A 15,118-nucleotide genomic window follows, 5' to 3' on the forward strand; every position below is an offset into this window, starting at 1 on the left:
GAGATCATGCATTTGTATTCTTTTTATTTTACATTTTAAATTTTGTTTACATTTTTGTGTGCATGCAAGTGCACATGGGAGAGCATAGCATGGCAGGCATACAGAGATCAGAGGACAGCTGGTGAGAACTGGTTCTCTCATTCCACCACGGGGGTCCCAAGGATTGAACTCAGTTCATCAGGCTTGCCTGTGGACACCTTAAGCTCAGCCATCTCATTGACCCATGGGTTAGTAGTTTTTAAATCTCCTCTGGTGGTCCCAGTGTACATACCAATGCTTTAGGTTTATTTAGATGAGAAAGCCAAATTGTTATCAAAAAAATGTGGAGAGTTTTAACATACTTTTTTTTTATTGAGCTATACATTTTCCTCTGCTCTCCTCCCTTCCTCCCCCTCCCTTTACCCTCTCCCGACTCCCATACTCCCAATTAACTCGGATCTTGTCTTTTTCTCCTTCCCATGTAGATCTCTGTGTGTTTCTATTAGGGTCCTCTTTGTTGTCTAGGTTGTCTGGGGTTGTGGACTGTAGATTTTTTTTTCCCTTTGCTCTATGTCTAGAAGCCACTTAAGAGTGAGTACATATTATATTTGTCTTTCTGGGTCTGGGTTACCTCACTCAATATGTTTTTTTTCTAGATCCATCCATTTGCATGCAAATTTCAAGATGTCATTATTTTTTACCACTGTGTTTAGCATACTTATAATTATCTATCCTGTGCTAGGTGCTGGGATAGGCAAAAATAGAAGTCACTACAATTTGGTAGTTATGAAAAATGGGCTTTAGAACAGGACAGTGGTGGTGCAACATATTTAATTCCAGCACTAGCAAGACAGAGGCAGGCACTTCTCTGTGTTCAAGGCCAGCCTGGTCTACAAAGCAAGTTCCAGGACAGAAAAAGCCTGTCTACAAACAAACAAACAAACAAACAAGGAATTTAGAATGACAGAGCCCAGCTCAAATCCTAACCTACTAGTGCATGTTCCTTTTTACCTCTCTCCCTTTCTCCTTTCCTCCCTCCCTCCCTCCTTTCTTTCCTTTTTTTTTTTAAAAAAATTTTTCGAGACAGGGTTTCTCTGTGGTTCTATTTATTTATTTATTTTGTATACAATATTCTGTCTGTGTGTCTGTCTGTAGGCCAGAAGAGGGGGCCAGATCTCATTACAGATGGTTGTGAGCCACCATGTGGTTGCTGGGAATTGAACTCAGGACCTTTGGAAGAGCAGGCAATGCTCTTAACCGCTGAGCCATCTCTCCAGCCCTCTCTGTGGTTTTTGAGCTTATCCTGGAACTAGCTCTTGTAAACCAGGCTGGTCTTGAACTCACAGAAATCTGCCTGCCTCTGCCTCCCAAGTGCTGGGATTAAGGGTGTGCACCACCACCGCCCTGCTTCTTTCTTTCTTTTCAGCAGGCTATCCGCAGTTTCAGTTTATAGTCAGGGTGACTTTGAACTCCCGATCCTCTTGCCTCCCAAGTGCTGAGGTTGCAGGCATGTGAACACGCTACCCCTGCTTTGGCTTAATTTTATTTTAAAAATTTATTTTTTGGGCCGGGCGATGGTGGCGCACGCCTTTAATCCCAGCACTCGGGAGGCAGAGGCAGGCGGATCTCTGGGAGTTCGAGGCCAGCCTGGTCTACAGAGCTAGTTCCAGGACAGGCTCCAAAGCCACAGAGAAACCCTGTCTCGAAAAACCAAAAAAAAAAATTTATTTTTTGGTGTGTGTGTGTGTGCACTTGTGAGTACAGGTGCCTACGGAGGTCAGAAAAGGGCATTGGATACCCTAGAGCTAGAGTTACAGCCTGTTGTGAGTCACCTGACCTGGGTGCTGGGAACCAAACTCTGGTTCTTTGAAAGAACACTGAATGCTCTTGATAGCTGAGCCATCGCTCCAACCTCTGAGGCTTAATTTCTTACATTTCGGATGAGTCTGTTGGTAAAGCAGAAGCACTATAAATAGTGTCTATTCGAGAACCCTCTTCACGATCGTGTCTGATGTTACAGCACTATTTAAATTTCAGAAAGAAATCTTTTCTTGATCCATGCATTAGTGTTTAAGAGGCACACACCTGTAAACCCATCACTTAAAGTAGAGGCAGGAGGCTCAGAGCTAAATAAAGGCCAGCTTCTCTTACATAGTGGGGTTGAGGCTGGCCTGGTCTTCTTAGGACCCTATTTCAAAAAAAAAAAAAAAAATTAAATCTGGATGGGATACTACAGTTTTTCTTAACACACAGGAAAACAAATTGTTTGTTTGTTTGAGACGGGGTTTCTCTGCGTAGCCCTGACTGTCCTGGAACTGCCTCTGCCTCCCAAGTGCTGGGATTAAAAATGCCCACCACCATGCCCAGATATTTGCTTATTTTTTTGAATTATGTGGCTTCGTGCGGGTGTGTATGGAGGTACGTGAGAGACGTGTGTGGATGCTGATGGAGGTCAGAGGAGGGTGTTGGACCTCCTGGAGCCGGAGTTACAGCCGACTGTGAACCCCCTGACATGGATGGTGGGAACCAGACTTGAGTCTTCTGAAAGAGGGATGACTGGGGTCATAACTGCTGAGACATCGCTTCAGCCCTGCACAGAGAAAAATCTAACTGTATAATTAAGAAAACAACATTTATATTCTCATCAGGTCAAGAAATAGGTCAGTGCCTTTCTCCTGGTTCCTTGAAAAGCTTCCATTCCAACCTCAGATGCCTCTCCTCCTGGCTTTGCTGTCTCGATATTTTACATCTGTGATATAGTCCGTCTCTTTAGAGTGTGTGTGTGTGTGTGTGGTCTGAGTCTGTGGATATGTGGACGTGAGTGCAGGTGCCCACAGAAGCCCGAACTGGTCATTTGATTCTTTGGAAGCAGTTACAGGAAGTTGTGCGGGGTTTGAAAGAGGTGCTGGGAACCAAAGGCAGGTCCCCAGGTAGTATCGCTGAGACACTCCTCCAGCTTGGCTGTTCTGTCAGACAACATCGTTTTGAACTTGCTTTCTCGTATGCATTTCTCGGTTTCATAATTAATGTAGAGAAGCCATCCCTAGTAGTCACAGAGTGTACAGAGCCTCAGGGTTAGCAAATACCAAGCTCCCTTTCAGAGATTTCCCCTCCATAGCCAATTCATTCTACCCCCGGGGTGAATGCACACAGACCCAGCGCACCTTTCACCCTACCCCCCACCCCCACCCATTGCTAACCAGACTGGACACTTTCCACACACGGACGGTCATTGTGCTTTGTCATTTGGAGGTTATGATCTTGGCTTAAATAGATTTAAATGTCTTTGTAGGGACATCTTCATCTTTCTGCTGCGGGTCAATCCAGAGGTGCGACAAGGCAGGCGGGCTGCACTGAGTTTACACTCCCTGCTCAGCTGTACCGCAGAGCCCCCGGATTCCCCACAAGTAACCGCAGCGCCCACTTTTGGCAGGAGAGATGGCTCAGCTGAGCGCATTCTTGCAGAAGACTGGAGTTTGGTTCCTAACATCCCTATCAGGAGCAGGCGGTCCAGGTAGAGAGGCCAGATTCCCCGCAGGCGCCCGGGCAGCAAAGGACAGCACCCCAGGCTCCCCAGGAGCCGCCCCACACTCCAAACACAGCATCCTGCGAACCGCCAATTTCAAACTTCCCAGCCCTGCCCCGCCCGAACGCCCTTGCCCTCTTCCTATTGGTCGCTAGTCAAGGCAAGAAAAGATCTGATTGGTTTTCTTATTTCACTTCCTCCAGCCCTCCAAGACCAGGGCGGGTCCTGGCGGAGACCCCCTGCTGTCCATCAGCGATGGCGAGCGCTGATTGGTTTAAACACGTCTGAGACCCGCCCACGCCGTTTTCCTCAAACGCTGGGGCGGGAGGCTCAGGGCAGAGAGCGGCGAGTGTGAGCGGGGGTCTGCAGCATTTGAGTTCGGGTCGTGTGGTGTGTAAGTGTGTCTGTGTCTGGGGTGTGTGTGTGGAAAGGGTCGGGAGGGGAGTCCTCTTTCCCGGGTCTTCCCGGACAGCCCGGTCCATACTGATGCCCACTTTGCCTCCTGCGGCTGGGAGCCTCAGGATCTCAGGGGCCCATGAGGGTCTGCTGGGGCTGCAGTCCGGAGGTGTACTGGGGTAGCCCCAGGGTCTGTGGGTTCAACCCTAGGTCCGTGAGTGCAGCTCCAGGGTTTCTGGGTGCAGCTCCGGAGTCTATGGGTTCAGCCCTGGGTCTGTGGGTTCAACCCTGGGTCTGTGGGTGTAACCCCGGAGTCTATGGGGGCAGCCGTGGATATGTCGTGACAGCTCTGGGGTTTTTGGATTCAGCTCTGGGTCTGTTGATGCCGCCCTGGGTCAGTGAGTGCAGCCCTGGGTCTGTGGGTGCAGCCCTGGGGTGTGCTGGGGGAAGCCTGTGGAGAGGAGCCCGGGCTGTGCTGCCCCGGATCCAGGGGCTCCTTAAAGAGGACTGAGTCCCCTGTAGCTTGTGCCTCCTGCCAGCCTTCCCTGCGTTGTTCTTGCCAGCACTTCCCTTTATCTGTGTGATCTTAACTCACTTACTTAACCTCTCTGTTCCAGTTCCTTCATCTTCTTCCACATCTAAACTGGTGCCTCCTTCTTCTTGTCTTCCTCTCTGTGTGGCCCTCTAGGCTTTCTGCTGTGTCAGGCCAGATGTCCTTCCTCAGGAGCAGTGTCTTCTGTACCCTCCTGGGACAGTGCGCTGTTCTTTTCCCAGATAATCTGCAGGGCTCGCTGGCCATCCCCTTCAGGCCTTGGTTCCACACGTTGCATCTATTTTAGGCAGAGTTTTTATTTTGTAATTTATGAATATTACTGTTTATATACCTTTTTTAATTTTTAAAGTTAGCATATGAGGTATAAGGTATTTGTAGTAGTCAGGGTTCACTAGAGGAGCAGGCAGAAAAAACAAGTGGGGACTGACTGGAGTGGCTTACAGGCTGTAGTCTGGCTAGTCCAACAGTGGCTGTCAGTGCTTTTAAAAACGATTTATTTCTATTCTTTGTGTGTATGAGTATTTTGCCTGCATGTATGTATGAATGCACCATGTGCCTGCCCAGTGCTGCGGCAGCTGGAAGTGCCCTCCTCCTGATGTGTTTAGGGAGATCGGATCCTGTCAAGCCCTTCCTGCCCTAATGTCAGTACACACGTGACTTTCCCCAGTGTCCTTCGGGCGTCGGCAGAGAGATGCTGAAGTTCAAGTATGGAGTGCGGAACCCACTGGATGCCAGTGCCTACGAGACCATTGCCAGTCGGGCCTCCAGGCTAAATGCCTTCTTCCAGGTAGGAGGCTGCCTGCCAATGATGCGCACCCTCGGCTGTTACGGTTATCGCCTCTGATTGTATGAGACTGATATTCTTGGGGGAATCCCATTTGTTGTTTTACATGACCGGAATGAGCTGGACAAAGGTGCCACTGTGCAGACGGTTCCACGGCTGGACCTGCCCTTGAGACGCCTCATCTCTCAGACTTCACACTTCTAAACTTCATCCTTTCAGTTAAAGAAAGAAAAGAACAAAGGGACTTCTTAAGCGTGTGTGTGTGTGCGTGTGTGTGTGTGTCTGGGTACCCAGAGAGAGAGGCCAGCGATAGGCTTCAGATCCCTTGGAACGAGTTACGGTGTTTGTGAGCGGCCGATGTGGGTGCTGGGACCCAACTGTGGTCCTCTAGAGGAGTCAACAAGCCCCAGTGGAGACACAAAACTTCTTTCGTACAAGGAATGTCTGCTTTTTCTTTTTCTTTTTTTAAAAGATAAATTCTTTTTTATTACATAGCACTGGCTGTCCTGCAATTTTTCTATGGGCACCGGGCTGGCCTCGAACTCACAGAGGTCCACCTGCCTGTGCCTCCTGAGTGCTAGGATTAAAGGCATGCGCCACCACACTTGGTGGCTGTCCGTCTGCTGTTTAGATTAAATACCACACCTGGGTAACCACATCCCTGTGAGGCACCTAACATTTCCTTCATCCTATAAGGACAGATGTCCTGAAATTGTTTCTGAGCAGTCTTCTAACCTGTTTGTTTCTGATGTATGTGGGACTCTGGTGAAATGGGTCCTTGCTTGACTTGTGGACTCACAAGTTAGGACAAACAGGGAGTGGTGAAGACGGACGTCTTAAAGCTATAGTCCTATCGTCCGGCATGCATTTGTTAGTTGGGTTTCTCTGTGTAACCCTGGCTGTCCTGGAACTCACTCTGTAGACCGGGCTGGTCTTGAATTCACAGAGATCCACCCGGCTCTGCTTCCGAGTGCTGGGATTAAAGGTGTGTGCCTGGCTTCATCCTGGGTTTTTTTTTTTGACTGAGTTCTCTCTTGTTCAATGTTGTGTTTTTGAGGCTAGCTGAACTTGTGATTCTCTAGTCTCAGATTCTGTTCCCTATGGGGGCATTTAGGATTAGAGGTTCTTATGCTACCATATCTGGCTTTTAGGTGGGCCCTGGATATCCAAACTCAGGTTATCAGGCTTGTCTAAAAAATGCTTTTAACTGTCTTCCAAGTCACCTTCTTGTTTTCAAAACAGGGTCTTGCTATGTAGCTCAGGCTGGCCTGGCCTAGAACTCCAACCCCAGGTTGACTTCTAACTCACGATCCTTCTGCCTTCATTTTCCTATGCTGGAAAATGTACCTCCATGCCTAACACCTTCACCTTGGCCTTCTGCATGCTGTAGTGACTCTGTACCCTGCTGAAATGGGATATCATCCAGGCAGCCCTGGAAAATTCCCATGATCCTCCAGCTGCAGCTTCCACAGTACTGGGTCGCAAATGTGCCGTCACACCAGGCTCAAATCTACTCTTACAGCAGGAGCCGAGGTGCCTTTTCCATCGGGTTGTTGATGGGTTAATGAGATGGTCCACATGAAGTTTTTTGTGCCTTGCCTAGCTCTTGGCAGGTCCTTTATAAATGAGCCTTGAGGCTATCCTGGGCTACTTAGCAGGTTTGAGGCCAACCTGAGCAAAGTAGTAAGATCCTGTCTTAAACCGGGTGGTGGTGGCGCACGCCTTTAATCCCAGCACTTGAGAGGCACAGGCAGGCAGATCTCTGTGAGTTCGAGACCAGCCTGGTCTACAAGAGCTAGTTCCAGGACAGGCTCCAAAAAAAAAAAACCACAGAGAAACCCTGTCTCGAAAAACCAAAAAAAGTAAGAATGCTAATTCCTTTTTTTGTTTTTTGTTTTTTTCTTTTTTGGTTTGTTTTTCGAGACAGGGTTTCTCTGTAGCTTTGGTTCCTGTCCTGGAACTAGCTCTTGTAGACCAGGCTGGCCTCGAACTCTGCTAATTCATTTTTTAAAAAAAATTTAAAAGATCAAGCTGGGCTTGGTGGCGCACGCCTTTAGTCCCAACACTCCGAGGCAGAGGCAGGCGGATCTCTGTGAGTTCAAGGCCTGACAGGGCTACATAATGAGGTTCTTGTCATTCAGGGTTGCATAGTTAGATCCTGTCTCAAAAGAAAAAAAATCCATTTTATTTTAATTATATACCTCAGAATGTGCTGTGCATGTGTGAATGGAGGTGCCTGGTGTCTTGAAGAGGGCATTGGGTCCCCTGGCGCTGCCTGATGTGAGTGCTGGCCACCAGACCCATCCTCTGCAAGAGCTGTTCAAGCTCTGAATTGCCGCGGTGTCCTCTAGCCCGGTATTTGTCGTTAATACTAATTGTAGCATCATGTCTCAGTTTCTTTTTGTGTTTCTGTGGCAGGATGCTCTGGCGAAAGCCTTTGGGCGCATAACAGTCAGGGCAGGGAGCTGGTCATGTGACATCATCGGCAGTCATGCTGCTGTTGCTAAGTCTCTGTCCTGCATTTACACAGTCCAGGGTCCCCTGCTTGGGGAACAGTCTTGTCCAGCCCACAGCTGAGATGGGTCTTCACGTTCAGTGAGTGCAGTCTAGATAATCCCTCACGGGTGTGTGCGGAAAGCAGCTCTAAATGTGTTGGCAACATGGGTCATTGCACATACCGTGGCCATAGTCGTGATGATCTCATGTCATGGGATGTCTGTATGATGGCGGGTAATATTCTTGCTGACATTCCTCGCCTGCCTCAGAGGGGGGGGGGGACGTGGAAACAGTGGGAACAGCTTGGTAACTTGGGGTGTGCTGTGGAAATGTTCCTATTTAAATCATGAGACAGTTCTCACAGATCAGTGCTCTGTCTATGACCTCAATGTCTGAATGCTGTCACAAACAGGACCCTTGATGGCTTTACTTTAAACAGATGCCCAATTAAAAACAAAACAGGTCCTCGTTTGTTAAGGGCTGTGCTATGGGGCTGGAGAGATGGCTCAGCCATCGAGAACACTGCTGCTTTTCTAGAGGACCCCAGTTCAGTTCCCAGCTCCCACATGGCGGCTCACAGCTGTCTGTAACTCCAGTGCCAGGGATCTGATCCCCTCTTCTAGCCTCCGAGGGCACCAAGCATGCAGGAAAAACACCTGCACACATAAAATAAAAATTTTTAAAAAAAGGGCTTAATGCTAATGAATAAATGTTGACACAGTTATGGTTCTCGATTCAGCCTCATAACAAACGGTAAGAACTGTTGTTATTTTCAGTGTGGACAGGAGGAACGTGGGGCTGGCCCAAAGTCACGCAGCTTGTGAGACACTCAGGTGACATTGGGACTGTCTGATTTCTAAGACACATTACTGGCGTGTGTCAGACAGAGCTGCTCCACCATGCTTTATGTTTAAATGTCTTATGGGAAGGATTCTGGGTAAAACCTTGTGCCGTTTTTTTTTTGTTTTTTTTGTTTTTTTTTTTTTTGGTCAGTTTGACACACTACAGTCATCCGTCTAGGGAGAAGGAACCTCAACTGATAAAATGCTTCACCAGCTTGGTCTACTGTAGGCAAGCTTGTGAGGCGTTTTCTTGACTAGCGATTGATGTGGGAGGGTCAGAGCGAGCAAGCCCCCAGTAAGCAGCGTTCTTCCATGGCTTCGGATTCAGTTTCTCCCTCCAGTTCTCTGACTTGCCTCTGTGATGGGCAGTAAGCTGAAAGACCCCTTTCCTGCCCATCTTGTTTTTGGTCGGGGTGTTTGTCACAGTGGTAGAAAGCAAACCAGGACACTTTCATTACATCTCTTTTTAACGCTGAGTGACTTTAGTTGATTGTTTTTTGCTATAACAATGTACCCAAGGGTTTGTGCTTTATAAACAAAAGAGGCTACATAGTTCACAGTTCTGTAGACTCAAGAGTATGCCACTGACTTCTACTTGACTCTGCTTGGCTCTGAACTGGCAGGGGCATGTGCAGAAATCACATGGGCAAGATAGGAAGTAAAAGTTCAGGCCTACTCCCTTTCTAACATCCTGCTCCCAGCTCCCAAGGTTAAGAAAAACATTTTGTATCTTGGAGAGCAGATAAGTGTCTCGCCCCATCTTGAAGACTAGAGAGCCTCCTACAGGGTCTCATCCTACCTTTTAACGCTCCCACCACTTTGACACTGAGGTCCAAGCTTGCAGCCCACGAACCGTGGGAGGGTAAAGCACATGCAGACGGTAGCAATGAGTGCCTCCTGCCCCAGGAAAGGTTGTGGCAAAGTGTCTGGGTACACCAGACATGAGCCTCATGTGCCTGCTGAGGCCACTGTGCTGTTCCCACGCCGGGCTTCCACCCTGACGGTTAGATACAGTGATGGTTTGTTTTCTATTAAGGTATGTCCTTTAGACGAGGTCTCAGACGGTGTGGCTCCCTCCTGCACAGGGCACTTCTGTTTGGTGCTTGGCAGACTTCCAGAGCCACAGAAATCTCACAAATCACCAGGCGGCTAGGTCTTTGCCAGCTTTTTATTCTGCCAAGCAAGGATGTAGAAAACAAATGAAAGGAAAAAGCCATTACTTTCTGGTCTTTTCATTTCCTGAAGAAAGAGCATTTTAAGAAACATGGAGAGAGGAGGAAAAAGCGTCAGAACAAAGGGCCATTTCCGAGTCTGTGTCCCCTGAGCTTTTGGAGAAGGTACCATGGGGCTTAAGCCTCCTTGAGTCTCCGGGAACCCCTTGTCTATTTGGGTTTAACTCTCAGGTGAAGGGTCAGGCAGGAAGGCCCAGGAAGGCCCAACACTTCCCAACTTGACCAAGTCTCCTGGAGAATTTATTAAAATCAGTTCTAAACTGCAGTCTAGAAAATTTAAATTCAGGAGGTTGGTAATAGGGCCAAAGAATCTGTTCTCTTGTGATTCTCTAGTGATTCAAATGCAGCTGCTCTTTTATGCCGCCCAGTGTTGTGTAACAAGCCCTACAGTTTAAAGGTACAGTGGCGTCTTTTCGTAGGATTTTCCTGCGGGCGTGGTGGCACACGCCTTTAATCCCAGCTCTCGGGAGGTAGAGGCAGAGGCTGGTGGATCTCTGTGAGGTGAAGGCCAACCAGGACAGAGACCTTGTTTCAAAACAAACAAACAAGCAAGCAAACAGACAACAAAGCAAGCAAACAGACACAGATTGGCTGTGCTTCAGTGGGTGGCCTTGCTTTTCCCCATGATATTGGCTGTGGTTACTCAGTCCACAATCCACTGAGATTACACCTGGGTCTGTAGAATCTAGGCACTGACTGCTCACTAAGGCAATCTTGCTTATTTAGTTTATTTTTTTTAATAAATTTATTTATTTTACAAACCAATTCCAGTCCTCCCACCTTCTTCCCACCCCATCCTCATCTGCTCCTCAGAGAGGATAAGGCCTTCCCTGCGGTCAGCTACCTCTGTCCCATCACCTTATTGAAGCTGGCTGTTTTGTTTGTTTGTTTTCTTTGTTTTTTATTTTTTGTATCTTGTTTTTCAAGACAGGGTTTCTCTGTAGCTTTGGAGCCTGTCCTGGAACTAGCTCTTATAGACCAGGCTGGCTTCGAACTCACATATATCCCTCCTGCCTCTGCCTCCCGAGTGCTGGGATTAAAGGCGTGCCACCACCACTGCCCAGCTGGCTGTTTATTTTTAAATGGAATTATTTATTCTTGGGCACATGTGTGCACGTGCCTTTGTGCATGGGTATCACAGTGTAACTTAGAGGAGTCTGGAGGAGTCGTCTCCCTGTGTTTTGAGGCAGGGTCTCTCTTGTTTTGCCGAGAGTGTATTCCTGGCTTGCTGACCTACAGACTTCTGCCGACTCTCCTGCCTCCACCTCCCACTTTCCAGGAGGGTTGCTAGGGTTGTAGATGTTCCCCCATATCTGGCTTTTTACATGAATTCCAGGCACCAGACTGAAGTCATTAGTCTTCACGGCCAGCCCGAGCCCTTACCCCGCCGTCACGTGGCCTCTCTGTGTATTTATTTACTTACTCATTTACCTAGGCTATCTTGGACTTCTTTTTTCCCCCTCCTCCAAACAATAAAAGGTTTTCCTTTATCGTCATTGGAGCCAGCTCTTCAGCTCTGCCACCGTGGCACCAAATTTGTTGTGGACTCAGCGTAAAGGAGTGGGCCTGACTACCTTCCAACAGAACTGTTTATAGTTCAGGCACGGGCCTTGTTTGGTGCCAAACCCTAAATGTCGCCTAAACTTCTGTGCATGGCAACTACCTTCCCCAAAAAGAACCAATGCAAAGTCTGTTTGGTGTCTGGAAGTTGTGCCCTGAGCCAGCGCACTGCCATTTGTGATTTGTGCCGCCCTGCCGTTTAAAGTGAGTCTCGGGGACAGCACCTGTGCAAATGGACGGTGGATTCTGAGGGACGTGTGGCATGTGCCAGGAACTGGTAGCGGCTTTCTTTTGTCCCTCCCGTTTTGAACTCATAATCCTCCTGCCTCATCCTCTCACGTGCTAAGATTGTAGGCATGACGATGCATTGAAATTGTGTGTGTGTGTGTAGGCAAGCCATAGACATTGGGTGTATTTCCTAGGTGTGTGTGTTTGTGTGTATGTGTGTATGTGTGTGTTTAGGTCAGCTGTAGACATTGGGTATATTCCTTTGGTGTGTGTGTGTGTGTGTGTGTATAGATAGCCATAGACATTGGGTAGATTTCTTTGGGGTGAGTGTGGTGTGTATGCAGCCATAGACATTGGGTAGATTTCCTTGGCTGATCTCCGCTGTAACATTTTGAGATAGGATCTCTCACTGCTCACCAGTTCCACAGGATGAGCTGGCCAGTAAGCTTCAGGAATCCATGTCCCATCCCCCAGTGTTGGGGTGGCAGCCACTTGCCACTATGCCCAGATATTTTACATGGGTTCTGGGGATCCAAACTCAGGTCTTTATTCTTGTGTGATGGGTACTTTACAACTGAGCTATCACCCTAGCCCCTGAACTCTTAAAAATCTCCTTTCTGTGCCTCCCTCCTTTAGCTGTTTTTACACAGAGAGATTGCCCCACAATCCATGGCCTCACATGGGAATCATTGATCTAAATCAGGGGTTGCCAACTCAGGTCTTGAGAGGCCAGACAGTAGGCATAAGTGACTCAAGCTCGCCAGACAGAAGACCGCAAGTCAAATCTACAGTGACTTTAGCGCCCACCAAGAGGGCGACATCACTCAGCTCCTGCTGTGTTACCAGGCAGAACAGGGCAATATTGCAAGATCCACTGGCGCTTCAGGAAAAGACAGACATTCTGATGTGTGTGTGTGTGTGTGTGTGTGTATAAAATCTGATTTAAAAATTTTAAAAATATTGGCAGATAATTCAAATTATTTTAAATACTTCAAGCCAAACAAAACATGTTTATGGGCTAGACACAGTCTGCCAATCTGTAACTGATCCCACAGATCATGAATAAATTCGGCTTCATGGTAGGCATCCGTTTCTGGTACTTGAGATGAATTAAAAGAGGCTGAAGTTGTGTTAGCAGGCGTCCAGCCTCATGGGGAAGGGGTGTCAATCATTGTTTCCTGTTGAGGAGATACGGAATCATCTCAAAACTTGCGGGGTCCACAGTAACTGTTCCCATGCAGCTCAGACTCCAGGCAGGAATGACCATTTACAGGGACGGTGCTCCCGTCCAGCCTTTTCCCCAGATGCAGGTGAAAGAAAACCCTGCACAGTGGACCCATGCAAATAATCACTTAATGGCCCGGAATCGTTGCCGGTGTGTTGTGAGCAGGTAGCTGATCTGGGCGCTTGTGATTTACTCTGCGTGGATGTTATTGATCAAAGCTTTTCATTATTGACAGAATCTCCATCTGCTGTTTGCCACTTATAGGGGAAACCGCCCGTCATGATTCAACAGCAGCAGTCTGCTCTTTCCCGGGAAGGGATCTTAGACGGCCTCTTTGTTCTCTTTGAAGAGTGCAGACAGCCCGCTCTGATGAAGATGAAGCACGTGAGCAGCTTTGTCCAGAAGTGTAAGTTGGGGAACTCGCTCTCCACGCCTCCCCTGTCAGAAGCAGGGATGCTGGAGGCAGAAGACATGGGCGGAAGCTGCAGAAAACTGTAGTCTGCATAAGACTGACCCAGGGGGGTATACAGATTGCCTGGTTGTAACCTGGAGACCAGACTTAAGTCCGGCTTCTCACTACAAGGGATGGATTCAGTTCAAAAGGAAATTATGTTGACTCTTGGGACAGAAATGCAAGGATGCTTCCTTCAGGCATGGCTGGTCCCAGGGACTTAGCTCTGTTCTTATACTCTGAGCTAATCTGTCCTTCAGGCAGGGTAGGTGCAGTGCTTAGGGGCCATTGTGTTTAAGTTCAGTAAGATAATTTGTTTAAAATCATGATCGTAGACGAATACGGTGATGATTCTGAATCTGGTGTCTCCTCTTCGCTCTCCTTCATGGCGTGCATATGCCGTGCCAGTGAGCTACACCGCTAGCTACCACTGATGTCATAAGACATGGAGAAGCAGCTGATGAAGGCAGGGTGACCTAGGGCCTCTGATGTCATGGCTCAGCTGACTTTGACTGCATTTCTGATTTTGCTCGCCTCCCCTGTGTTGGGGCAGTTGGGTGCTGATGCTGCTGCCACATCTGCTTGTATTTTCCACTAGTGATTTCAGTCAGTGGGCATCCTGCTCCTTCAGCATCTCTTAGAGAAGCACTGGGAGACCCTTCTGGTTGTCACAGCCAGGGCAGGGGAGGGTGCTACTAGGCGAGCCGGGGTTCTGTGACGCATGCCCAGCACACAGGATTATGTAGTCAGTCATGACAGATCTGAGAAACCGCCTCATCTGACATGGCCATCTAACCAAGCGCTCCAGCCTGTAGAGACTGGAAAGGATAGTTTTGTATCGCTTCATCTTGGGTTCATGGTTCAAATGCCTTCATCTGGGGATTCCTCTGCTCTGTGATGTATTGGCTAAAATTGCACGCTCCGGGCTCTTAAGATGGAATGTTCTAGATGGCTTGCTCATTGTCTGTAGTCCTGGCTGGAAAGCTGAGCTCCATTGAGATTTTGGGATGAAAGCAGACTCAACCTGTCCACCCATGCCTCTCTCGTGGAGATCAGAGTCTTATGCTTGCTGTGGTTTCTCTGTGTGGCCTTTAAAGTGAGGGCCTGGAAACTGTGAACTCCAGGTGTAAACAAAGCTTAGGGGAACCAGCCGCCCCTGTGTGCTTTAGTCACACATTAGAATGCTTGGAACAGGAGAGATGTGACTTCCCAAAGCCTGAACTTTTCCCCACGTGACCTTTTAAGAAAAGGCCTGGGGAACCCCTGACCTATGAGGGCTCTAGCTTCGAAGGCCAGGCTTCCCCACAGTGTCCCTGAGTGTCCAAGAGCACTGAAGCTCAGACTGTTTTGAAGGTTTTCTTTTTTCTTTCTTTCCCTTTTCTTTTTCTTTTGTTTTTCAAGACAGGTTTTCTCTGTGTAACAGTCTTAGGGGTCCTGGAACTAGCTCTTGTAGACCAGGCTGACCTTGAACTCACAAAGATCCACCACCTCTGCTGGGATTAAAGACTTGCCCCACCTTTACCGCCCTGCCTTGAGTTTATTGAGGATGTAAGACCCTTGGCTGTTGTCAGGCTCCTTTCTGTTACCGTCATCAAACACCCGGGGTGGCTGCGGAGTGCGGGAGATGAAAGGATCGTTTGGGCCTGTACCTTTGGGGTTTCAGTCTTTGGCTGGTTGCTTTGGCGCCTGTGACCAGGCAACATATCCTGGTAAGAGTATGTGGTGCTTACGTCATGGCTAGGAATGAACGGGAAAGAGGGAAGGGGCATCAGGGTTCTGCTGGTCCTTTTCAAAGGCGCACCCTCCAGGATGACTCTTGCCGGGAGGTGGACTTATGCAGCCTATG

General features: G+C 48.3%; 1 protein-coding gene across 2 annotated transcripts in view; it reads left to right on the forward strand.

Moving 5' to 3' along the window:
- Nucleotides 1–5,145: 5,145 nt before the first annotated feature.
- The window catches only part of Cit (citron rho-interacting serine/threonine kinase), a 173,985-nt gene continuing 164,012 nt past the window's right edge, over nucleotides 5,146–15,118 (forward strand). For both annotated transcript variants that reach the window (XM_057763551.1, XM_057763552.1), the window contains exons 1-2: nucleotides 5,146–5,241; nucleotides 13,086–13,227. In XM_057763551.1, the coding sequence (XP_057619534.1) occupies nucleotides 5,146–5,241; nucleotides 13,086–13,227 (238 nt within the window). The remainder of the gene's footprint in view (nucleotides 5,242–13,085; nucleotides 13,228–15,118) is intronic.

Source organism: Chionomys nivalis, chromosome 3, assembly GCF_950005125.1.
Source record: "Chionomys nivalis chromosome 3, mChiNiv1.1, whole genome shotgun sequence".
NCBI lineage: Eukaryota > Metazoa > Chordata > Mammalia > Rodentia > Cricetidae > Chionomys > Chionomys nivalis.